The sequence below is a fragment of the Pyxicephalus adspersus genome, chromosome 5 (genome assembly GCF_032062135.1).
Source record: "Pyxicephalus adspersus chromosome 5, UCB_Pads_2.0, whole genome shotgun sequence".
NCBI classification, from domain to species: Eukaryota; Metazoa; Chordata; class Amphibia; order Anura; family Pyxicephalidae; genus Pyxicephalus; species Pyxicephalus adspersus.
Window position 1 is genome coordinate 75612022 of NC_092862.1, and position 26139 is coordinate 75638160.

Genomic DNA, 26139 nt, shown 5'->3' on the forward strand with positions numbered 1-26139 from the left:
ATTTATTTAGACTCCTTAGGACTGGGGAAGATAGACTTTCATGGGAGAACCTGGGTGATCCACCAACCCAGAATTCATCTGTCCAGGATATAAAGCATTTGCCAACTAACAGCAAATGATTTTTAAAACCACTGAATACTAACATAAAGAATATGGTTATTAATATTATGAACTAGGGTTTATATTACGCCGCCTTTACTCATATGTCTTTAATACTTTTTTTTTTGGCGGGGGGGGGGGTTAGGGGAGCCAAATAACCTAACTGCATGTTTTAGGATTGGTATGTGATTTGTTATAATTTATTCCAAGGCTTCTTTCACGTTACAACGCCATCATCCATTTTTTAGCACAACAAGTTGCAATGTTGCTTTCCACAAAGAAGTCCAGCATGCTGCAAGGAGTAGAGTTAAACAGTAGAGAGGCTGATCCACTGACTGTATCTTACCTAGCTCACATTCCACAAAATCTTGTGTGTCACTTGCAAAGATTGTATCTACACTCTGTAAACTCTTTTTGGATTTAGTGTCTTCCAAATTATCAACTTACAGTCTTTATCAGGTGATAAAGATTTTGTTTTCTCTCCATTCTTGTGCAGCTCCCGTTTATGGCTGTTCGCAGTCCAGAAACTTTTATATGGTTTCAGTCTTCCAGGATACTATTACATTTGTTGACCTAGTATCAATGCAAAAGCATATTTTATTTCTCTGCGACCTAAGTTGTTCTTTTTGGCAATGTCCTAGTGAAATTCTTTTGCTTTTATTTAATTATAATCTGATCTTGGCTATCCATCTCCCAAATCAACATTTTTTTAAATGACCATGTCTCTGTCACACACCTTGCGCTCCTCTACAGCCTGGTCAGTTCCTGGCTGAGTCATGTGTCCCTGGGAGCTGCCCCTTTACCCCAGAGGACCACAATATTCCACAGAAGTACTTTATCCGCTGGACGTGTGAACATCACCTGAGCTGCCTTTGCTCCAGCACTCCCTTTGGTGGTGTGTTCTCTTTCCTACTGGTCACATAATTCCTATTTGCCACATGACTTCCCCTATAAAAGGAAGTGACTGGCAACAGAAAGTTGCTTGAACAAGAGTTGTTGGCTCTGTTTCCAGGTTTCAGTTATTGGCCTACATTGCATGAACAAAAGACTCCAAATCCCTCTCACTGGGCCTGATTTATTAAAGCTCTCCAAGACTGGAGAGGACACACTTTTCATCAGTGATGCAGCAAATCTGGAATCAATCTGGTCCTGGATTAAAAACATTGGCCAGCAAATAGCAAGTTACTTATAACATTATAGGTTTCCTGGATCACCCAGCTTCACTGATGAAAGTGTATCCTCCCCAGCCTTGGAGTTCTTTTATAAATCAGGCCCATTCACTTGAGGCCATGGTATAACTATGTGATTCACCACAGATGAAAAATGTCACAAAGTCACCCATTCTCAGCAATTCTGCAGTGTAGTAACAACATGCAATGTAATAAAATATGATTAGTCAACAGTGTTGCCCCTCCCTCTCCTTTTCTAATTCCTGCTATTGATGAGTTTCTGTTACTTGTATTTGCATTAGTTAAAAAACTATTTTCTAGATTAAACAGTAAACTTTTATATACCGCCTGGAGTTTTGCTTTAAGTTTTGTCTTCTATTAACAAGTCTTGAAAACTTGATTAACGTATGATTTTGTGGAGTCTGAAGTTACCACTTGATTCCTGTAAAAGATTTAGGGAATTATCATTCTTTGCTCTAGGTGTTGGATAAGATTTATAGCATTTCATTATTTCTAAAGGCATTGTTGAGCAATCAGATTTATTTCACGGTTTCCCCTTCTGTGCACTGGTGTTGGAAGATTAACGTTAAGATCTGAACTGCAGTGCATAGATATCATTGCGGAAAAAAATATGTAGTTCATATGCAGCTGGTGTGATATGTTTTACTGGCCCTGCTCATGTATCTGAGCTATTTGTTGTGACTTGAATACAAAATAGAAGTCTTTGGTATCTTCTAAAAATCTCTTGAACAGTTTAGGAAAATGAGGTCTGTGATTTGAATAATGGCAAAGGAAAGACCTGCTTGTTTCTCCATAGAAAGTGTGGGGAACATCATTCTGAAGAAAATCAATGTAGAATTTGAAGTTATGTTGAATCTGATCATTTCTATGCCAAATAGGGTTAACATTTTTTTTATTTTATAAGCATCAATGTTCCTGATCTGCCTTTCACTTGGCTAGAATTTAAATGTCATTCTGTACTCCGGTATAAATGTAAGCAAAGTCTCATAATCTGCACTTTACAGTCCCCAGAACTCAACAAATACATTTATTACTCTGCTTGTTTCCAAACTGCTCATTAAATTCCCCTACATTTATACTGTTTTAAAAAGATTATTCTTTGTTGGCTATTGGTATAAAATCTGTATGATATAATTGTTAGGGCACATTAGAAATCTAAAGCTTTGTGAAGCTTCTAAATTTGGAGTAGAGCAAAATCTGTTTGCCTTTCTACTGTCTCTTTCTATTCCATTGAAACGCTTTGTGATCCTGCGTCCTGAGCAGGCAGGGAGGGAAGGAATTGGGATGAGACAGTACCCTGACTTAATCTGAAGTCTAAAACCTTTAGAATCTCCATGGGTAAACTCTGTATGAGCTATAATAATGAAAGAAGGAAGGGGGAATAAGATTCCTATATGTGTAAACTTAATCTATAACTCAATTTTTCCAACACAGGCTGAGATAAAACCAGTACAATAAAATGGAAGCTGACATCTCCCCCTACTCTTTTATCTTAGTAAAAATGAAAATCATTTGTAAAATTTGTGTTTTTTTACCCTAAACATCAAAGAAAACTAAACTACATTTCTTTAAATTTTCTGTCAAGATTCAAGTATTAGGAATGCTATTTTTATGAACATTTTTTTTTAAACCAAAGCAAGCTTTGAAGACATTAAGAAGATGGTCAGATTATGTGAAGATTTATCCTCACTTTTGAATCTGCCACACCGAAAATATACAATTGTTAGGTTTAATAAAGTATTCCATCAAAATTAGTCCAATTTAAATAAACCATCACCAACATATTTAGCAGTGCTTTACAGAATACAAATATGACAGACCAATAGAAAAGCACTGAATAAAGAATATGAGATTGCTGATCTTTAGGATGTTAATACAGAGTCTTTACAGCTTGTCTGTGAATAATGTTGGATGTGTGAAGAGAGGTACAGTTAAAAAAAAAAAAAAAAAAAAAGGACCTAACATTGATGGTTACATGCCTTTTAGCTGAATACATGCAAATGTGCAATACCTTTGCCATTGTGGTGATTCACCCATTAAAACTGTATTTCAGCAAAGACTGATCATTTGAGACCCTGTGAATTCCTGCTATGCTGGTCATAGGATATCGACCATCTCTTTTCTTTACTTCAGCCTGTAATGCTCATATGTGTAAATCTTGAGAATGTGAAGGCTGTGTGAATTAGTAGAAGCCAAATCTAAACTCTAAATAACCACTGGCAAATAACTTCTACAGAATGTGTTTTTCTACAGAAAGTCAGTGAAACTGAACATTGTAGTGTACCTATTCAGGTAAATGGACCCCGTTAGGATGATAATGCGACAGACGCTACAATTGCTGTGTTGTGTTTTAAAATGTATTCTTCGTGGCTGCCATCCTTATCTGTTTTTACTTTGATGTGTTATTGACCAACTTGTATTTGTCAGGTATTGGGACAGACACTATGCATGTTTGTTCTACATTTATTACTTACTATATATTAAAGCAAGGATATGGTAGATTGCCTGGGGGAATGCACTGTAAAAGGAAAAGGCCATAATGACGACTGCCTTATTTAGCAAGATTCCCAAGGAATAGTGAGATATTATTTAGGTGATGTTGTATGTGATCCAAATTAAGGACTGTTTTGGTCCAGCTTTACAGATATGCATTATTATGCAGTTTTTTTTTATAACTTTTGGACATTCAGGTTTGTTCATTACCATTGGCTGTAATTCTCACTAACAGGCCCATTAACACACATTGATACATAAAAACAGACTTCAATTGTAAACTACCAATACTAAAACCAGTGGCAAATATGTGCACAGGTCGCAAATGCTTTGCAAACCTGTTGAGACTGGCTAAGTGAGCGGCAACCTGATTTGTGCTTATTATGTTGCAAATTTGCTTGATAAATGTCTCCAGTTATTATCACTTAAATTGCAAAGAGGCCCCAGTGTGTGTATCTGAATTTTTTTACTCAGTCCCAGATCCCCTTTCATTGCTTTAAATCAATAGAATATTTTCAGATGTGTAAAAATTGTCCATAATCTGCAGAATTTCATTCCAGTTAATGTGTTTTTAGTTAATTTACCAGGGCTGCATAAGCAATTTTGTTTTATGGTAATTGTGCAGTTGCAAGCTAGTTTTATTCCTTACAGTGAACGGGTTCCTCTTAATTTGTATGTAAATAAGTATGCATGAATTTAGCACCAAACTGTTTAACTGCAGTTCAGATTCCTTATCATCCAAATATTTGTTTTTGCTTCATATTATGAAAATGAATCATTCCTAATATCCTTCTTAGGAAATGTGATCTGAAACCATGTTTATTTCCAGTCCTGTGGGGCTGCTTCATATGTTCCGATCAAAAATCCTCTATAATAATTGATGAGTCCTATTTTGCATTGGTAAACTGGGCTGGGGCCACGGAGCTTTAAAACTTGGGAAAAAAAACTTTTGAATAAATATTTTAAAATTCTGTCAAGGATTTTATTATTAAAAGAAATAGCCACAGTAAGCCTAATGTTTGCTTCCCTTTCTTTTCCCAACACGCCAGGAGATGTTGGATGCAGAAAATTCTTGAACTACCTTAGCTTTTCAAGGAAGCAAAGTTCTGTTTTGGCTGTGGGAAACTAGCTACGTATACCTTACTTTAATGCAAAAGTAAAGTTACAGCTTAAAAATCTGTGATCAATACCTGATCGCTGTTGTTTTCAGTGAAAAAATGCATTGGATACCCAGTGCAGTCTGGCATCCATGGGGGCTGCCGGGACTGAATGAGTTACTGTGTGCAGTCACAGGCCTTACCTGTGCCCGGCCAGGCCAATCAAAATGGCCTAGAATTAAAGCCAGGAAGAGAAGAAGATGGTGGTGAAATTTAAATAAAAATAAAGTATAATACATACTGATACAGAGAGGAAATCATTTAATATACTTAGGAATTATTTGACACAATACCTGATGCCTAATAAATGTGTGCTTCAAAGCTGTAGGCTACAACTTGTAGTTATAACTGACACTGTTGAAACACAAAGATAAAGCTTTCACTTACAAGTACTTACTTTGTCAGTATATCCTGATTTAAAAACATAGCAAGTATAAAGGTAGCATGTCTAGAAGGATGGTAAATACTTCAGTAACTGGAAGCCCATTTATAAAACATTACAATTGCTTTTATTTTAGTGTAACTTTTATACACATTCAGGAAACAATTCCAGGGTTTGCTTTACTTTCACTCTTCAACTTTCCATTTAGTCAAGCTTGAAGTCAAAGAAAAGTTATTTTCTTTTTGCCATTATTCTTCATTGATGGTCCCATGGAATGTATTATTAGTACATTGTAAAATAATTAATCTATCATTTCTTTAAGGTATGTGTGCTCTATGGCAGCATAAATATCTATAGAAAATGCAGATGTTTGCAGTTAATGTTTAGGCTTCAGCTTTGGCATTTTCTTCTAATAAAAATGGTACAGTCAGCAATCTATAAAAGGACTGTTGTTTGGTTTACTTTGGTTTACAGTGAGTGCAGTCTTACTTAAGTCTGTTATCTAGGTATTGCTTTTCTATACTAGCCAATGATTTTAGATCCCTACTTTGTGATGGATGGGAGATTTTCCTAAACCGTTCCACTGCAGGCTGCTTGCTGTCTCTTGTGTACAAAGTTTATTTTTTTTTTTAATTTGACAATATGAGAGTGTTATTTCTTGGTTTGTTTCTTCCTGTAAACCCCATTGGAAATGGCAAGAGAAGTTGTTACCAAGTCATGAACATATAGAGCAAATACATTTCATCAGAAGTTCTAGCCCTACCTTACTTTAACAAAAATTAGTTTATCTGGGGTGTAAATACCCCAAACGTATTGCTATTCTGTTCCTAAATGAGTAACTGATGGATTTTCTCCACTCATCCTGTAATCAGACAGTGCTAAATAAATAAAGTATGGTTTATATTTCTGTATGTCATTTTTTATTGTAGTATATGAATTAAGTTGATGATGATGATATTTTCCCCTTTTTTGGCAGCAAGCCCAAAAGACAAAAGATATACTAGAAGATTTGGAACTGGCAATCCTGAAAACCTGTCAGTGCATTATGGAACTAAAACGAGAAGTAAGTTTTAGGATTTTTTGTTTTTTATATTGTTTTTTTACCAGGTTACCTCAAAACAAGTGTTTAGGATTTAACAACACTATATAAGATTAATGTTAAAAATTAGGAAGTCAAATTTGTAAATCAATATAATTTCAGGGAACCAGAAGGGTTTTTATTTGAAAATATTTAACAATAGTTTTTTTAACTTGATAACTTCTACAACTGGCCCCCTACTAATATAGTATGCTGTCTGTACACTATTTTATATTATTATATGAAATGTGTAATTATTTAATCCTGTTGTAGGGCTGTAAATATATATTTATCTGGCTGGCATTTAATCAAATGAGATTTCATTTTTACTTTTCACTTTAGACTCCAAATACTGCATTTGTATATATTTAGTCTATAATGGGTTGCTCTATCTTCTTCACTAAAACATTATAAAATCTTTGGCATACCTGGTACCTATGCAGGGCAGGCACTTAAACAATCCAATACTGATGTTTCCTCAGTGAGCTTTATCAGAAATGGATTCATCAAAAGGGCTATTTGACAAAGGACAGCTTAGAAACCATTTTTTATTAAAAGCAAATAAGTGTATTTATGATTTTTTTCTTGTGATTTGATGATTTATTTAATTGGCAAAGGTGAAATTCCCCCCTATTTTGATTGCCCCAATAGTTGTAATGTAATTAAATGGGTATTGCTTTGGTACAGCATGTTTCTTTTATTTTGTTGCATGCTTAACAATATGTACATTTGTTGTGTACATAATGTGGAACATGATTTTAAAAGCCTTCCAAAGCCGATCAATAGCTTTACTGGAACTACACTGAACTTACTAGAAGTAAGTGGTGGTAATTGCGCTCAACAATTAAGACACAGTTGACTGTAAATTTTGCATCTATAAAAACACTCTATGTAAATGAGCATAACCAAAATGAATCCTTTCAACTGAAGCTCACTGTTGTGGAGGGAATATTAAATTACCTTGTAGTCTCTATAGCTTTGCCACAGTTTGGAAACAATTTTCTTTATCCAGGGCCCCTGCTGTTTGAGATCATTTTAATGTTTTTAATAACTCACTAAGCAGCTGATGAGCTGATTGCATGAAACTTTAAATGTTGTGGGTTTTTTTCTTTGTTAGAATTTTCAGTAGCACTATGTAGATAAAGTTTTCCTCGAGCAGCAGTATTAGCTGTTGGATTTTACATTTTTTGCTTTATAATTATAGGCATACTTTTTAAAGATAAGTATATACATTACTGGCATGAAAGCAGGGTGCGCAACAATCTAGAAATTTTAGACTCTGAAATAATCAAAAGTGTCTGTTTATTTGTATTTTAACCACATGCACATTTTATTTCCATGAACCTAGAAATGTATTTTGTGTTACCTCTACAGAAATGGGCTAGTCTTTAGAGCTCATGTTCCTTCCAACAAAATATGACACTTTGTAAATAATATTTACTTAGCTTAAACACCATAGACCAGCCTTTCCCAACCTTTTTACCATTGGGGAACCCTTTGAAATAACTTACAGGTCTTCAAGGAACCCCTGCTATATTTACTATATCCACAGCTTAGTACATTAGTTTGGTGATAATTGAGAAGAATCCAACCCTTTCAGCCCCAAAAAATAATTTGTGTCAGTAGAAACTGGCCGAAGATGTCCAAACTGCTTATTGCTCATAGGAACCCTTATAAACTTCTGTAGGAGCCCCGGATGAGAAACATTTTCATAAACACGTATGTAGCATGAGAGTTTCTCAAATAATGACATTTGCAGTAAAGAGATGGCGCTAAAGTGGCGGACTAGGTAAGAATAATGTTGTTAAAGTCAATCAGTGGTATTGGGCATTGGTTGTAAGAAAGGAGACTTGCATATGTTGATTGTTTGCCTGCCCTGGGTTTACTGCAACCAGTGACAAATGGGAACTGCAAACGTTAACAATAGGAAAGAATTGAAGAATAATGGGCACCTACCTTTCAGACCTCATGGGCCACTAAATCCACGTATTTCAGACCGTGCATGTGGGGGGAGCCATGTGTCACTTAAAGGGAAGAAACTTCCCTCAGAGTGATGTCATGATGCTAGAATCCCCCCCACTCTTCCATCGCAGGATTGCAACGCAACAAAAGTTGTGTCCACAGCCCTGCGCTACTGTCCCCCCAGGATGTTTAGCAAGCAGGTCTGAGCCTGCAATGGGAGAGTGGGCAGGTTGTGTCCATATGGGGAGACAGAGTCATGGACCACCAACATTTTCTGCTCTGTTAACCACCAGTTGGTGAGTGCTGTTCTAGACAGACAGCTGTATTTACAGATATTAATATTTTAAAAAATCAAAGAAAACTGCATGTCTCTAAATAGTCCGTAGCGCATAGGCTAGATTAATACTTTCATGTTTTTCAAGTTCTTTGTGCAGTCTTTGTAAATACAATTTTTATGCATTTTAGATTATACATACTTCAAAACAGGCTATTGGTTAAAAGTTTTGTGACAGCTGGTGATCCAGGCTCATTTTAACATTCAGGTAAACTGAGATACAGAACAGTGTTGTATAACACTCCAAGGTCAACTGGAAATCAGTCAAAATGCCAAATATAGAACAGACATCCGGTCTCCCAGTGACATGCAATCAGATCCTTCACTGTTTATTAATATTTAACTTCAACGGGTTCTTAGACAGCAGCTCTTTAATCTGAATAGCTTTTGTACATTGTAACTGTGCAAATCACCAATAAAGCACAGGAAAAAAAGTATGTACGGACACTAAGATTCTTAATATTAGTATAGTTCTTTTAAACCTAAATAAAAAAGCAGAACGCACAATTATAAATTCTGGCTTGAACTCAAACTATCAGCCAGAGTCTGAAATGCACCCAAAGTTCAGCAGTACCTGCCAGTGCCTTAAAATAATGTCTGCAAGCATTTTGCTTCTAAATAAATATAGGTGACTCAGAATTGGCAATTGGTCCATCATACATCATTCAGAACATGATACAGGTGACATCATACTGGACAAATAAAAATTCTGGAATCAAGTTCCGTTAAAATTAGTGAAAAGCAGAAAAACCTGTATTCTTTATCACAAGAAACAAAAATTTAGGTTCAAAATTGGAGTTTATTTGGATGAATCCCCAGGATAGACAGAAAATAGCATCATTCATTGGAAATACTTACAAATGCAATTTATGGAAGAGGAAGTGGCAAAATATCAATTGTTTGGACAGACATTATATGAGTGGTATTGCATGGGAGTAGCATGCTTGGAATAGATTTTGCTTTGCCTTTGTTGAAGACCTGTTTTCTTTTGCCAAATCTAAACTGGAAACAAATGTCACTCATTAGATGTGCTACCCAGGAGATAAATATAGTTTAATGTACCCAGGAAAGAGAACTCTCTATTCTGAATACAGAACACACATACAGTGTTGCACATTACAGCCGTTGATTGTTTTCTATTATACTAGGAATTGTGGTGCTTTGATTAAATTATTTCCCCTGCATGAAACATTTGTTACATGGATTTATTTGGATATAAAGATAGAAGAAGCAAAAGGAAAATGTGATTCCAAAACCTAACAAAATGAATTATCAGTCCCTTTTCTCTGGGGTTTGTGTACTATTACTTTTACACTTGATGAAATCGCAGTTGCAAAACCTTAAGTGTAATATCTGTTGTGCTTTTCAAAATAATACTGTTTATGAATGACTTAATTATTAATAATTTAAGTTAATATTGGGCATATTAATAAACTCACAACAACAAAAGAGTTCAGTACTGTCATTGATAGAATAGGGATACTTGGCTTTTTTATGCAAGTCGGTAATTGGCAATCAAATGTATTATTTAACCTAAAGCAGAACAAAATTGAAAATTAAAAAATGATACTTACCTTTACTTGCGTTTATCCGTTGATCCCCCTGGAGCTGTCTTCCATACAATCCCATGCTGTCCCGCTTTCTTGCTCCATCCTGGGAAAAAGCGCAGTCTTACCCTTCTATATAAAGTAAAAATTGTGGTCATAGGTCTGCTTTAAGTAATTTGGAATTTGTTCTTTTTCCATATAATAGTTAAACCTTTAGCATGCGTGACTTTACTTTTAGCTGGAATGCTTGATAGTATCTTGGTAGAGATGGCAAGAGTGAGGATGTCTGCACACAAGCAGATCTGAACTCTTAATCGTAAGGAGTCAGACATGTGGATCCTTACATTTTTTTTACATGTTTTAGCTACTGTGGGAAAGAAAAAAAAACTGTCAAGATGTCTACCCTACAACGTGTATGCTAAAAAAAATGTGATGGTATCACCCAACAGGTTACTAACGTTTATACAGTGCACAAAGATATAATACAAAGTTTATGTAAAATGCATAGAGAGTAAAAAGAGCCTTGTCCTGATTCTGAATCTGAGCAGCACATACGATAGTTGTGAAGTTGTAAACCACTAGTAAAGGATCAATGTATTGTTTATCATAGAAAGGTGTGGCTGCTGACTAGTACTGTATATGCTATATGTGCATTGAAGACCTTGTTTGGGATGCCAAATAAGACATTCCATAGATACTTTTGTCTGTCCCCAATACCTTACAAGACTTTGTCATAATGATAGCATAAATTTAAAAGTTAAACTGAGAAACAGCCATATTCAGTAATCGTATATATTAAAGCATAGGCAAGTGTGAGACTTCACTTCCCTTTTTTTGGAAACTTTGACAAAGGAAGATCTCTGGTACTAACATGGATGGCTGCATTTATAATCTGAATCTTTGATTAATGTATTTTCTTCCTTGTCAGTGAGGGAAGGTCCATTCGGAATTCTAATAAGTTTAAATTATATCAAGAGGATGGAACACTAGTAAACAAAAATGTGGGCCAGCCCTGGATAAGTCAGTTAAGCGACAGCACAGAAGCTTCCTTTAGCCGGTCATTGGGCATCCTTTTATTATTATTATTATTATTATTAATAATATTAATAAACAGGATTTTTATAGCGCCAACATATCACGCAGCACTGTACATTAAATAGGGGTTGCAAACGACAAACGAACACAGACGGTGACACAGGAGGAGAGGACCCTGCACCGAAGAGCTTGCAATCTAGTTGGTGGGGGAAGTAATACACAATAGGAATGAATACAGACAGTTGACACAGGAGGAAAACTTTTCAAACTTCCTGCCATTCTGCAGGTTCTATTGCAGAGGGGATTAATGCCAAGGGACTAAACACTGGGGGTATCCACTGGATGCAACCATTCAGTGCAAATCAAGCATCCTGAAACTGCTTCTTCTAGGCAGTGCCACATGGAATTCCAGGCTTTAGTTTCCTGCAGCCTTACAACATTAACATGGTGGCCTGTGGCCACCAGACCCTCAACTAATACTGTTTTTTTTTTGGGTTAGGTGAGCACCTGAGGCTTTTCCTGATACCCTAAACCCAGTTGTCTGTCCACAACAAGGCCACATCTGGTTGTAGACCTATTACACTAACAATTAGAAAGGTAAAAAAGATGTGGACTTTCAAGGAAAGGATTTTTGAATATATATATATATATATATATATATATAATTTTCTTTGTTTTACTGTTGCTGTATTAGCATGGTGCCATAATTTTATTTTCCAAATGTTATTTAGCTTTACAGTTCAGCTACAACACTTGCCACAGACTTATTAAAATACCACGCAGATCATATGGTTCTAAAGGCCCTGAAAATTGCTGGAGCAGAAGGGAATCTGGAAGCAGTGGCAGAATACACTTGCAAGTTATCAGAACAGAAGGAGCAGCTGGTAGAGGTGAGTTTTGTGTTTCCATTTAGACTTCTCTGTTCATTGTAACCCATATAGAATATTTATTGGTAAACAATCTTACTTTTCAAATAGTAAAATACATGCAATGGGTGAAACCCTTCTATTTGCACTCCAGAAAACCTCAACTGCCCATGTTTTATGTCTTTTTCCTTTGCCAGACTAGGCAGTACTTTCAGAAGGCAACTTTAAAAATACTGCAGCATTATTAAGTCAGTATGTTAAGTGCAGCCTTCTTTCTTCAGATTTCACTACATTGGACTTTATGTGTGCCTTATATTAGGGTTAGTGCAGTGGTTGTTAATATTTTTACCTTAATTATCAGGAGTATGTATAATTAGATTGAGCAAAATTTTGTATGAATACATTGCAAATAGAATTTTAGAAGTTCCAATAGGGCTAAGTTTTAGCAAGTCAAGAGTTTATTGCAGCTAGGTTACCTGCTGTACTTAAAAGTGGAAATGTACAGTAAATATAAAAAAATGGGAACAGACAGGTTGTTTATTGCATAAGGGACAGACAATGTCCCTTTTAAAGTACACCCACCACTCCTCTCATCTTCCCCTGGTCTTCTTCTGGGTTCAAGATCTTCAGCCATGTTGATTAGCCAGGCTAGAACAATGTCACACACGTGCACCAATTGTTGTTAGAAAGCGAACGACTAACAATATTTTGAAAGATCGCATTGTGCAACTCTGTAGATGCTGTAACGATACGATCATTCAAATATAATCCACCAATATTGTACACACGCTAGATACGTTCGTTTGAACGATGCAGGAAGTGACATGTAAAGGAGAAAGTGTACTGCAGAACCATCCACCATCACTGAACGACCGTACACACAATAGATAGAGAACGATCGTTGCCCAATCAGATCCGCCGGGATGGTCGTTCGTTTCCAGCGACAATCCCCGTTCATCAGCAATTATCGGATGAACGGTCGTTAGGTGTTTGTTTCCAACCATAATTATTGCATGTGTGTATGCAGCCTAACTCCTAATTTATGGAAATGTATTCCTGACAGATGGGTATACTGGGAGCAACAATAAACTTGTTTAAATCAGAATGTTCAGAGTTTACCTTATCCAGATTGTACAGGCCATCTAACAGGCTAAAGGATTAACCTGTCTGAAGCATGTGCTGTTAACCTCTCTCAACATTAACTGCATACAGTGAAAAAATCTGGAACGAAATGAGATGTTTGCCTATTCTATTAAATAGCTCCATTAGTCATATATTACCATTTGATTTTTCTTTCGTTTTTATGTAGTAACTTTGATGCTTTTTTTCTTCAATTTTATTAATAACTGGAAAGTCTGAACTCTTTTATTCAGATTTATATGGTCTGGTTTTCTCAGTTTGTATAAAAATAATTAAAACTTTTTTTTGCACCTGTATTGCAGTGGGCAACTGGATATATTTGCTTCACTTTTTATCTGCAGAAGTTTTGCGCTGTTCCTGTCCCGAGATAAACTATTTCTCAATGCAGGCAGATAGGAGGGGCTGACAAGTGCTGTATATAATTTATTGAGTAATTGCAATCCAATGCAAGTAAGAGGTGAATCTAAACTGTCGGGTTGTTGAGGAAAGTATAAGATGATTTAAATGCCCTTCAATTGGGAAAGAAGACTAGCTCTTAAATGCTGTATAACATAATCTTGCAGACTCCATCCTGCTCAGCCTGCTCACACCCCATTTTCCAAACTAAAGACAAGCATATCCTTTTTGGTCAAATGACCCACAGGCCTTTTATTATTAACAATAGCAGACCTTCATATAACATATTCCTCCAATAACATAATAATAAAAAATAAAACATGAATCAAATAACAAATCTTAAGCAACAAAATTGTTCCTTATAGTCTTTCAAGGCATCCTCAAAGGCATCTACAACACCAACTTGGAATCTGTGCCACCATGATATTGCTGGACCTGCACGGTCACCCAGCTTGGGAACGATATCAAACTGCTTGCTATCCATCCCAAACTAAAAACTTAGTTCACATCAGTTTTTGACTCGCACTATTCAAGAGACTCCACTCTAAAGATGGGTCCCCAACACCAGAAACAGTGCCTTAAAGGACCTCAATCGCTTACGCATACCTAACCATCCCAGGCAACACAAAACCCCCTTTATCCTCCTCTGCAACACAAAGGATGGAGTGTAGGAGGCTTTCATGATCACAGCTAAAAAGAATTTTGTGACCTCGCTTTTTTGCCCTCCTCACTTTTATCACTTTAGCCCTTATACCTACCCCCCCCCAATACTCAAACTAAACCTTCTATAACCTTAAACAACTTTTAATTCCAACCTGTCTGCTCCACTTATCTCCTAGTCATGCAGGCCTTCCCCAAAGCTCTGCTAGCTTGCTCAACTCAGGCCTGTTTTTTCTATTTGCTGTAGCGTCTAAACTACACAACTCACAAACTGTGAGAAGTTAACTGCATAGTCAATTCAGAGTAAGCAATTTGAAAGGCAGGGTAAGCTTTAAGCAAACCCTTTCAGATATTTTTAGAGGACTATAAACATATTGTGTAAACTCTTTTCCCTTTTTAGTTTCGGATTAGGTGTTTCATTTGAAAGGTCCTATTCCACAACCAGCCACATGATAAATGGTGAAGGTATAATTTAATGTTTGTCAGTGGCAGTCCCAGAAAAGTAAGTGCTAGTACAGTACAGCATTCATTTGGTCCAAATTTAAAATTAAGTTCTTCTGTTTGATAGGACAAGTTTGTAACCTAGACTCTTTTGTTTTCCTAAGTTCGTGAATTGTTTATCTATATCCCTAGTATGCATTTACTTATTAAAGGTACACTTTTTTTTAACATGAAATGTTTTTGAGATGTACACAGGGAGCACAGCTTGTTTAGTACCCAATATGTTCATCCCAACATTACTACAGTGTATCAGTCTGTCCCATTGAATTTTGTTGGTAATTGGGCAATCTAAGAACTACTTTCTGCAATGCTGGAAAAGTATTCTCAGATTGGAATTTAAAAATCAATTCGCATATAAGGTAAATCTAATTTTTTTTCTTAAACCTATTTATGGGGAAAATGTTGAACTGCAAGGTATGTTGAATGTTGCACTTATTATAATATTTTACTTTAGACAGTTATGGGTTGTAAGTGAATAAATTCTGTAATTATGCTGAAGGCAGAAAGAAATCTTCCGGACAGTCTGTTAAACACTACAATTTAGTGCTAAATATGGCTTCTCCTTTTTTTTTTTTTTTTGAGAAGTTTGTTTTTCTGAGGTGATGTTAAGGCTTTTGTTATGTGGTTTAGATGTAAATATTGTGTAGTTGAAGTTTTTCAGGATTTATCTGAACTTCTTTTTCCCGTAATTGGCACTGAAATAACTGAACATGATGGTTTTTCCAAGAAGCTGAAAGAGTGTAGAAAATGGGTGATATTGTGTTTGTCATCCCTCAGGCAGTCAGAAATACCGCAGTACCAATAAATAAATAAATTACTCAAACAGCAAAACACCTCCGTTGTATTGTCCTATTTCCAGTCCTTAATCATAGCAGAACAGTATAGAACTTTTTTTGTGTCACTGAGGAATGTATGTTTTTACTTGCAGACTTGTCGATTGTTGAGACATGTTTCAGGTACAGAACCTTTGGAAATAACGTGTGTTCATGCTGAAGATACCTTCCAGGTGACTGGTCCTCAGGTATGGAATTTTCCTTCCTTTGTTTCTATGATGTAGGATACCAGAAATATGTGCAATATTTACATTGGATCATATTACAATGGTTGCTGATAGTCAAAGCTGTCTTTGAAGCTGGAAATTGAACTTTAATGTACTCAAGCAGACTGCATAGAGAGTGCATTTCCCACTAGAAATTCATGCCATACTATCTGCCTCATTACTTACTGACATTACACTGACTCTAGGTTTAAAACAAGCATCATCAAATTTGAATTGTGTTGATTGATATGGACTCTGGTTTTTATATATAAAAGCAGATTTTAAAATAAAAATGCTGCACAAGCAGAAAAAAAGTGGAAAATTTCTGTAACGTATGTTTCTTCTCACAGGCTTTAGAACCTCTTGAATCAAAATGGCAGATGTAGAATCTGTAATCAGTAAAAAGATCGGCAACAACCCTGGCTGAATTAAAAGTGGATGTTACGTAAAATATACAGCAACAACAACAAATCATTTGCAAAATGCAATTAAGGATAGCAAATTCTAGAATGACTGCTCTTTAAATGATACTTTTGCTATCTGACAATATTCTTAGTGGTTCATGTTAACTGGCAAATTCTCTTTTTTTTTGTTTCCTATTTACTTTTTTATTGTGTTGTTTCTCTGTCTAAAGGCTTGTACAGATGCTAGAATTTCGTCTTGTTTTCAGCACAGCAGTTCACCAAATGACATCTTCAGACACCCGTACTAACTAAATTTTCACCTGAGATGAAAAGTGTCCAAAAAAATGTATTTCTAATCCACTGTGTAAGATCACTAAATGACAGAGAACACAGTAGGGTGCCTTCTGCTAGTCCTTTTCTTTCCCCTCTTCATAGAACAGAACAGTCTGTTCAGGGTAGCCAAGTAGCCGGTCTATATTGAATTCATTCCTTGACACTGTCACCCCAAACATTCAAAAACAATTGCTTTTAACACAAATAATAAGCATCCATGCAAAATCTAAACTTACAATTTTTTTGTGCTGTTGTAAGACTTATCCTGCTCTCCTATAAGTGGGTGTCACCTGTATGTCCTCTGCGACACAAATGCTGATTGGCAAATTGGGTAAACCTTCTTAGCTTGATTGGATCTTGTTAGCTTACCTCTTGTGCAAAGGTACACCTACATTTATTTTTACTAGCTCCTTTTGCATACATGGACATAACCTAGGTGGGCATCATTGTATCTGTGCCAGGACTAAAATGCATGTCAATATCAAATATATATAGTGTGATCTATAGACAAGTTGTACCTAGGTTTGTCTCTCTCCTTTTTTACAGTGCTGTGCACTTGGAAGGAGATACAAAAAATTAATTTCATATATTCATCTTGTAGTAGGTTACATCTCTGCTATAGGCCTTATATTTTTTTTCAACTACAACCTTGTTAATACTTAAATAAACAAACTTATATGCAGGGGTTTTTGTTCTTCCTATTTGATTTTGCTGGTACAAGGCTTTCTTTTTGGCAATACTGCTTTTTTTTTTTTTTTTTTTTTTGTAATCTATGTTCTTTGTATCTATATTTCTGGTACAGAGCATGACAACGTTTAGTTTTATTAGGCTATCCTGTTAACAACACTAGAAAAATAACAAACAAAATCTTAATGCAAAACAATAAATACAATTTAAAAAAATAAATATTAACGTTAAGGGTAAGGGGGAGGAAGTTAGAGTTCATTATGGTAGAGTATTGGCTAAATTAGAATACCTTTTATTTAAAATTGGTTTACTTGTAAGTTTTAACTGTTGTCATGTGCAGACCACAGGCCACAACTTGAATGAATAATTTCTTTAAATTTATTGCAACAGCCTACACTGTATTACTCAATGACATTGTCAATGTCTGCAAATACCATTTTACACAGTAATCACATTTTGACAGCTGATTTGCTATATAATGCACAGCAAATCTTAGTTTTAATTCTTCTTATTGGTAATATTGGCACAATCATCAGTAGCTGGGGGGAGAGGAGCCAAATATTAAAAAGTCCTAGACTTTGATAAAGGTTAGGACAAATATCCTACATTTAAACTCCTGAAATCCTTAAACACTGGACCACCAATATGATAAATTAATACTTTTCTAATATACCGAATCTGGTGCCTTTAGACCTTTAGACTTTGGGCCAAGGCAGCTGTCCACACATAGTTAAAGCAGCATGACATGTAGTATATAAATGTATTTTTCTTGTGCATTGCCAGAAAAAGGAGTTGTTAACTTTGATTTGTAATCTTGTTTTTGCTGGGTCTGCTTTTTCAGAAAACTGAATATTCCACTATGTTGCTGTTCTTTTTACTGTTGGTATTTACTGCCCAGAGTGGGCTTAGTCTTTCAACACAGAACATACTCCCTTCTCTCAATGGGCTTGATGTATTAAAGCTCTCCAAACTGGAGAGCTTTTACTTTCATTACTGAAGCTGGGTGATCCAGCAAAACCTGGAATTGATCTGGCCCAGGGTTCAAAACATTTGCTAACAGATGACTTTTAAGAAATTAATTCCAGGTTTGCTGGATGACCCATCTTTACTGATGAAAGTGTATCCTCCAGCCTTGGAGAACTTTATTAAATCAGGCCCAGTGTTGGAAAAAATGTTTATTGGCAAATGTTAAGTCTGAGTCAGACTTGTATTTTGCAATCCTAGAAATGAGGGATAGGAAGAAAAAAAGATTCAAGATGAGAGTCATAAAACTGAGGAACAGTAACAGTTAATGTAGCTGTTGGCCCAAACACTGTAATATATTATGATAAGCTTCAATGCATGCCATTTCAAAGAAAATATTTAATTACAATAATTAGAAAGTGAATATGTTTTTTTCTGTGTAATTATACAGGGCTGCTTTAATAGCCAACACATACATGGTACACCAATAATGAGATCTCCTATAGGGCCTAACACTGTTGCACTATAATACACCTGCAAATTCGGTACACAACAACAAATGGTTTGTACAACTTTTTAGGAACTTTTTCAAATGAATAACATTAAAGAACCACACAAGGTTGACTCTAGCCTAACAGTGCTTAGAAAATGAGGTAGAATTTACCAATAATTAGGATAGTTTACACACCAAGCTTTTTCCATATTCCCATAAGATCCTAGAACACATAAACATATGTCTTTATTAATATACTTGGTTTATTATTATTGAGGTGTTTCCAAATAATATGTTTATATTTTTTTCTATACTGATTCCATGTAGGTTTGTCACTAGGGCTGCATAGGGTCAAGACTGTATGGTCTTTTAGCTGCAAGAACTAGCTTACAATTATGTGAACCTATAAATTTACAGCTAGTGCTGATAATATTACTGCCAGGGCCACTGTCAGGGGGAGTACAAGGGGTATTTCTGTACCCGATCAAAAGAGTTTGACAATGCTGGAACTTTTACACTTGGGGGTTAAGGGTGGTCCAGGAAGTTTGCCTAGTATGGGGCCCACAAATTTATAAAGACAGCCCTAATTACTGCTACCTTACAACTGATTTTGTGCTAGCTGGAATTCATATAAAAAAGAATAGCCTAATTATATAGCTTTTCACTTCACAGCTGTCACAGTTGGTGCACAGATTCCAGTGGACACTCTGGAATTTTCATTAATTTTATCAGGAATTCTGTTTTATTTGTAGAAAAAATCTTCCTTCAGTTTTCAGCTTTCTTTATTACTTTGTTTGTTTTAGATTGTGTCTGCAGCAGAGACCTTAGCGCTTCATCCAACTAGTAAGATTGCTAAAGAAAACTTGGATGTGTTTTGTGAAGCCTGGGAGTCCCAGCTAAGTGACATGTCCATTTTGGTGCGGGAGATTAATGATGTTTTTGAAGGGAAACGAGGTAAGAAAGAGGATTTGGGACATCTGTTTGGTGGAGTCTATCTGACCTCTCCATATGGGGTGGTTGGTGGGAGTCAGATAGTTGGCAACATTTCTAACAAGTAGAATGCACTGGTTATAAATGTTTAGGGATGCTTTCCCCATAGGGTGCTTTAGACATTAAATGTCAACATATATGACAAAGTACAAGGACATTAGTTTGAAGGGTTTATACTCTGATGATCATTTTTAACTAAATTTTTTCTTTCTTTTTTTGTAAAGGAACTTTTTTTTCTCAGAATGCTCAAGCAAACGATTCATATATATAATTAGACAATATTTTGATCTGTGTTTTTGCCTTAGCACAAAATGTCTGAAGTAATTTCTTTCCCCTGCACAGATAGACCATGAAATTACTGTTTGGAGAAAAAGCCTGTTAATACACTTCCTTTTAAAAACTGATGTTCTACAAACTCTGGTTTTATTGAAAATGACTAGCATTCACTAGATTTATTTTAAAGGGTGACTGCAATACAAGAAAATACAGTTTTCATAAATGTTGTAAAAGTTTAACATTGTTGCAGATTAAATTGAGATGGGTAGTTTAATGTCCTCATGCAAAGGGCCAACCAAGGTCCTGTATACTATGTTTTTTTATTGTTTTCAAATATGGGAAAATGCATGCTTAAATGAATGTTGTCTTTCAACAAGCACATGGCTTGTATCTAGAATCTACAAGAATGAGTAGGGCAGTGTTATGGCAGTGCAGATGTTATGAATGAATATACAGCTGGAGTTTAAACAAATGTGTACTGCTACATTCATAGATAGATGAAATCTTTTGGTTGTAGATCGTGTTAAAAAGAAAATGTAGAAAGTGTTCCAATGATTTCCAATGAGTTCTTCTCATTACTTCAGAATTTATATAAAATATATATACCTGCACACTGAGAGGTTGTGTGTTTAATTGTCTGAGAAAATTATTTCTCGCTCTGCACTATCCACTCTTCCCCCTTTTTTTGAGAACACAACCTTTTGCATATCTTTAACTACACGCCTAAGTTTCCTCAGTTGTAAAAAATCTATCGTCCAGAGACCTAATCTGGTTAGACAAGCAATTTCAGATGTATATTGTTCATACAAAATGAATCTGGACTATGAGAGTAGATGTTCTGGTCCGAGTAGGTGAAAGAAGCATTTCCCTGATAGGTCAGGAGCCGACACTCGGAGAACCTACCCTAAGAGTTCATCATTATGCATATATTTTTCGCCAATGTGCTTATTTTTAAACCGGATTTAACGTTTCCCCAAGTTGTTTAAAATGTGGTGCAATGGAAGCAGACCTGTACCCATGTTCTTGGCTTGCCCTGGGATTAGTTATTTTTGGGGAACTATAGCCTCATATGCCCTGAGATATCTGGTAAATGTTCTATCTTTACATCTAGTTGGGCTACTTTGGTGAACTGAACCTGCAAAGGACGAGAATTACTAAGGGGTATAGCAAAATCTTGCTTATTATCTCTCAAAACTATTGTGCACAACTGGATTAGTCCTCACCCTATTGCCTTATTTAAAGACAAATTATTGTTGTTTACCAAATGGAGTGGGTGGAAGCTTCTTTGGAGATAATTTGCCCTAAAATATTTGAGAAGATCTTTAGAAAAACAGTATATCTGATGGACTGGGATCACTTTTGACCTTTACTCCATCTCTGCATATATCAATAGGTTTCTGCCTTATTCATCAACTTCTATGGTACGTCACTAGCAGATTTCACTGTGGCAAAGCTATTATCTTCTTAATGTTTCCATTTAGGAATAACTGTTAAGTCTGTGTTAATAGGGATGTCCAGAATAATATTGTGTGATTTTGTATGTGACAACTAAGACAGACTGCATTTACCTTTTACTAGACAGTTAACCAATGTCTGTCATTTTAAAAAGTCATAAAAATGTTGGAATATTTGAGAACAACACATAGCTTGCAGCTTTAGGCATTTATTTGTTTTGTATATTGAGTAATGATCAGTAATAATACTACTTAACATTTTTACTTTTACTATCACAACCTGTTGCTTTCTGTTTGTTTTTTTTAAGGGATTTTGTGTTCTTTTATTGCAAGAAAATGTGGGGCACTGACAAGTATAATTTATATAAATATACACGACTGCTAGTGCAGTCACTTCACATGAAGTATTTCAACCCAGTGATTACTTTTCATGTCAAATTATGTACTCTTACTTGACTGCAATTATTCTAGAGTGAGTAAATTATGCTTACATTTTTACGTCTCATTGCACAGGAATCTTTGTGTGAGCAAAATATAAATTAAGACAACATTTTCAGTAAATGCAGAATTAAAGTTGTCATTTCTTCCTTTAATAATAAAGACAAACATCAATATATATTTCCATATTGTTCCCATATGGCAGTGCAAATACACTATTAAGTCCTGGAATTTAATTGATTTATTTTGGATTTTTCACAAATTAGTCCATGCCAAATTGAGAAAAATATACAACAGACCAACATATTAAAAAATAAAGCAAATCTGGAAAGTCTTGGTTGCATAAGTATGGCCATCTACTAATACACTCCACTATATAAAGTGACAAATGCCCAAGCAGTGTTCCGGATACTTCACAAAACTGGACTTTATAGATTGCTTAAACCAACACTTAGATACACAGCAAATCTGTAGTAGAGGGTTTCCTGGGTGATGACACCAAAACTGAGACCTGAAAAATTGCATTTCACAAATAGTTCCGACCCATCCCTACATAACTAGAGCAGTTTTGAGAAAATGATGGGAAAAAATTGAGGATCCAGATTTGTTTATACTGAGTATAAGCGTGTATATGTGTGTATATGTATATACATTTTATGTGTTTGCTAAAAGTGCTGTAATTATCAGCATAAAGGTTTCTATAAAACATTTAAATTCCTTGGGCAGCACAATTCTTTATATTTTTAGGTTATAAAACAGCACAATATGAGGGGAGTAGCAAAGCATCATAGAAAAAAACATGTAAATAAAGCCAGTATTAAAGAACCATGCAGGTTGTCATTGCTGAACACTTTGAATGTTTTTTAAAAAAGCTTAAGAACCAGATGTGTAAATTTACTAAAAAACATTCAACTGAAAGACTCATGGCTGTAATTGTAAGCACAGATGTTCCACCAAATATTTAAAGCCATTGTATGTCTATACAACAAATTTGCACTTTGAAAGTTTTATTTCTAAATAAATAGCTCAAACCATCTCTCACCAAATATAAATGAGCAGCACCATGGTTCCAGAGGTTAACACTCTGGCCTTTTCAGTGCTAGGTCCCAGGTTCGAATCCCAGCCAAGACACTATCTGCAAGGAGTTTGCAGGTTCTTCCCATGTCTGCTTGGGTTTCCTCCGGGTACTCCGGTTTCCTCCCACATCCCAAAAACATGCAGTGAGGTTAATTGGGTTCCCCCCAAAATTGACCCTAGACTACAATAATGACATATGACTATGGGAGGGACAGTTAGTGACATGACTATGAACTTTGTACAGCGCTGCGTAATATGATGGCACTATATAAATACTGTGTAGTAATAATAATAAATCACTAGCATCTGAATGCTTTAGTCACCAAAATCCACAGCCTTTATTTATGTGTTCACATCACTGCAGCCTTTGAACCAATTGCCAAGAAAACAGTCAAAGAGAAGTCACAAAGCATTGTAAGATAAAAAGTTTAATAGTGACCATGTTTTTTTTTGTCATTTATGATTACAAACAAATATTCACTAGAAGATTAAGGAGAATATCTATTTCATGGTATACAAATAGTTACAGTCCAGAGATACTGAATGTAAGGTTTTTTATTGGAGTACAGAATAAAGAATGTAATGTAATTTACATCTTTGTGTGTAAACCAGTATCCAGTGCACATTTATGGGTTTCTGTAAATTTTTTTTTACACCCAAAACTGTTTATATTTAGATATAAATATGTAGATGCTAGAGGGCTAAATCGCTAGTTGTCTGGGAGTAGAATCTGTGTGCTAAAGTTTCCAGGTTTCCTCGGCTGTCATGGTCAATACAAGAAGTTTCATCTTATTTATATGTGTAATTTAATTTATTAATAGAGAATGTAGTGGAAGGTGTTTTGTGCAGAAAAGAATGGTCAGGAAAAGAACTAAAATGTTTAGCAGATAATGCACCTCTGAGTATGGGAAATCACCATAAAAGATCTTGGGTATGACTGGTTAATGCATGTGGTAAGTAAAGGACAAAATGTGATGAAACGAGTCAGAAGAGTCCACATGCTTTGGCCTGTTTCAGAAAAATAGCAATGTTTTCATAAAGGAAATAGGGCAGCGAGTTGAATACTAATACAGTGCTTTACTTCTGTTTATTTATTGGATGGAGGGGAAGTGGAGTGAAATGGTTAGTCTTTGTCAAAAGTTGTTGTTTTACCTTAATGTAAAATGTACTTTCCTTATAGGATTGTTTTCTTATTATAATTATTACTGTGCTAAATACATTCAGTTACTAATCATGTAGTTGTAGTGATTCATAACTATATAAAAATAGCATAGTGGGTAAAGGCTCTGATCCAAGATCTCATAATAGACATGGAACACGGTTTGGTCCCAAAGACGTATCCAAAATGAAACTTAAGTTTATTAAATGAAAGTTCAATAACATTAGAAAATGTATATTTTATTTAGAAGTTGTACCACTTACAAGATGGTTCCAATTGTGTCCTAAGCATTTAAGGAATGTAATAGCACCCCTGAATACTTGTAGATCACTGCAGGTTTCTTAAAGAAATGAAATGTAATTGAAGCACTCCGTAGATGTTTTCAACATGTGAATAAAATAAATTAAATGTGACTGTTCTAAAAAAAAACTGCAAGAGGATCACAAACTGTAAAGTCATGCTTAGTACTGTATATTAATATTTGTATCGTACTGTATATTTTTTTTATCATTATTACTATTATTGTCATTAATATTAATATTTTTGCTGTTATGATTTACCTAAAATAAAGCTGAAATCATCAATCATTTTTTTTTTCAACAGGTGAGAAACGTACCTACCTTTCACTTCCAAGACCTGGGGTAAGTTTGTATATTGTTAGGCTATAAGCTGCACTTAAGTTAAGGGCCCATTTACATATATGTTCTGCATTGTACAATGTGGGGTCATACATTCCTAATAGCACATCCACACCACAGGTAAATACACTAGTGTCTTGTGGTACACCGCCATAAATTGTTAAGGTCTGACTTTTGTGCCACTGTGACACAGTCAATAAATTAGTGATGTGCAATGTTAATGTGTAGGCAAATATGTGTTCTTAATCTATACTGGTTTATGGTTTGTTTTAAGAGTCAAAAAAGGAGTAGAAAAAACAAAGCAGTAGGTTGAAAAAAAAAATGATTCTAAATTGGATGAAGCTGTAGGTTCTGCCATCTTCCTTTTTCTCTTCTCCCTTTCAATCTTTATACATCTTGCTTGGCTGGCCTGGCATAAGGTATTCACTACGCAGAGAGTTAATTCAGGCCCGAAAGCCACCAGGGAAGTCAGGATACACCAGGTATATTGGCTTTTTACTCTGAGCTGCACATTTCACAGAAGAAGACCGCGATCAGGCAGGTAAGTATGTTTTATTGCAGAAGGAACTTCGTCTGTCCCTTTCTGCAATAAGGCTCTGTCTGATTATGAATTTTGGATGCAGAAATTTAGTTCCACATTAACAATATGATAGAAAAAAATTTTATTTTGGCCAACTCTTGCTTTTTTTCATAGAACTAAGGGGAAATTTTGTGCTTACTTGAGAAACCATATACAGTATATTTGTAGCTTTTAGTTTATTATCTTCCAAGTGCTTTCAAGTTTAATATATTTTAGTCAACATATCACTTTAGGGGTAAATTGTCACATTTTTCCTGTTAGTCTTGCTGAAAGTATAAAAAGCAGTTCTGGATATTAAATGATGTGAAGATCCTGTACAAATTGCATGACATGTCTGGAAATGATTCCTTTCATGTATGCTTTCTCCTCAGAGCAATGGTTTCTGTAATGAGAAGTGCTTCAGACCATGCATTGGTTTTAAGCGCTATCAAGCCTTTAATCATTTTAATTTGGATTAAAATCATTTACATCGTACACAAGAATTTACACATTTTGCTCACAGCATCATATTTGCCTGTCCTGTGACATGTTGAAAAATGCATGTATCGCAACAACGGGCTACGGTTACTTCAAGTGTTAACCAGGTCATCTGGAAACACATGCATTTGTCAGTTCTGAGCTACACCGCATACAGTTTTAATCCTTACATAGGAAAATCTGATCACCAGATGCAGCAAAAATGTAACAATACTTGTAATATATTGTAATCCTGTGGTTATTAGAATAGTAGTAATATTGTAATCCTGTGGTTATTAGGATAGTAGTAAT

The 26139-nt window shown here is 35.4% G+C and overlaps 1 protein-coding gene across 2 annotated transcripts in view; it reads left to right on the forward strand.

Annotated features, from left to right (window-relative positions):
- CTNNAL1 (catenin alpha like 1) overlaps nt 1-26139 on the forward strand; it is a 110412-nt gene that overhangs the window by 71184 nt on the left and 13089 nt on the right. For both annotated transcript variants that reach the window (XM_072411885.1, XM_072411884.1), the window contains exons 8-12: nt 6298-6384; nt 12009-12167; nt 15769-15861; nt 19563-19713; nt 24757-24794. In XM_072411885.1, the coding sequence (XP_072267986.1) occupies nt 6298-6384; nt 12009-12167; nt 15769-15861; nt 19563-19713; nt 24757-24794 (528 nt within the window). The remainder of the gene's footprint in view (nt 1-6297; nt 6385-12008; nt 12168-15768; nt 15862-19562; nt 19714-24756; nt 24795-26139) is intronic.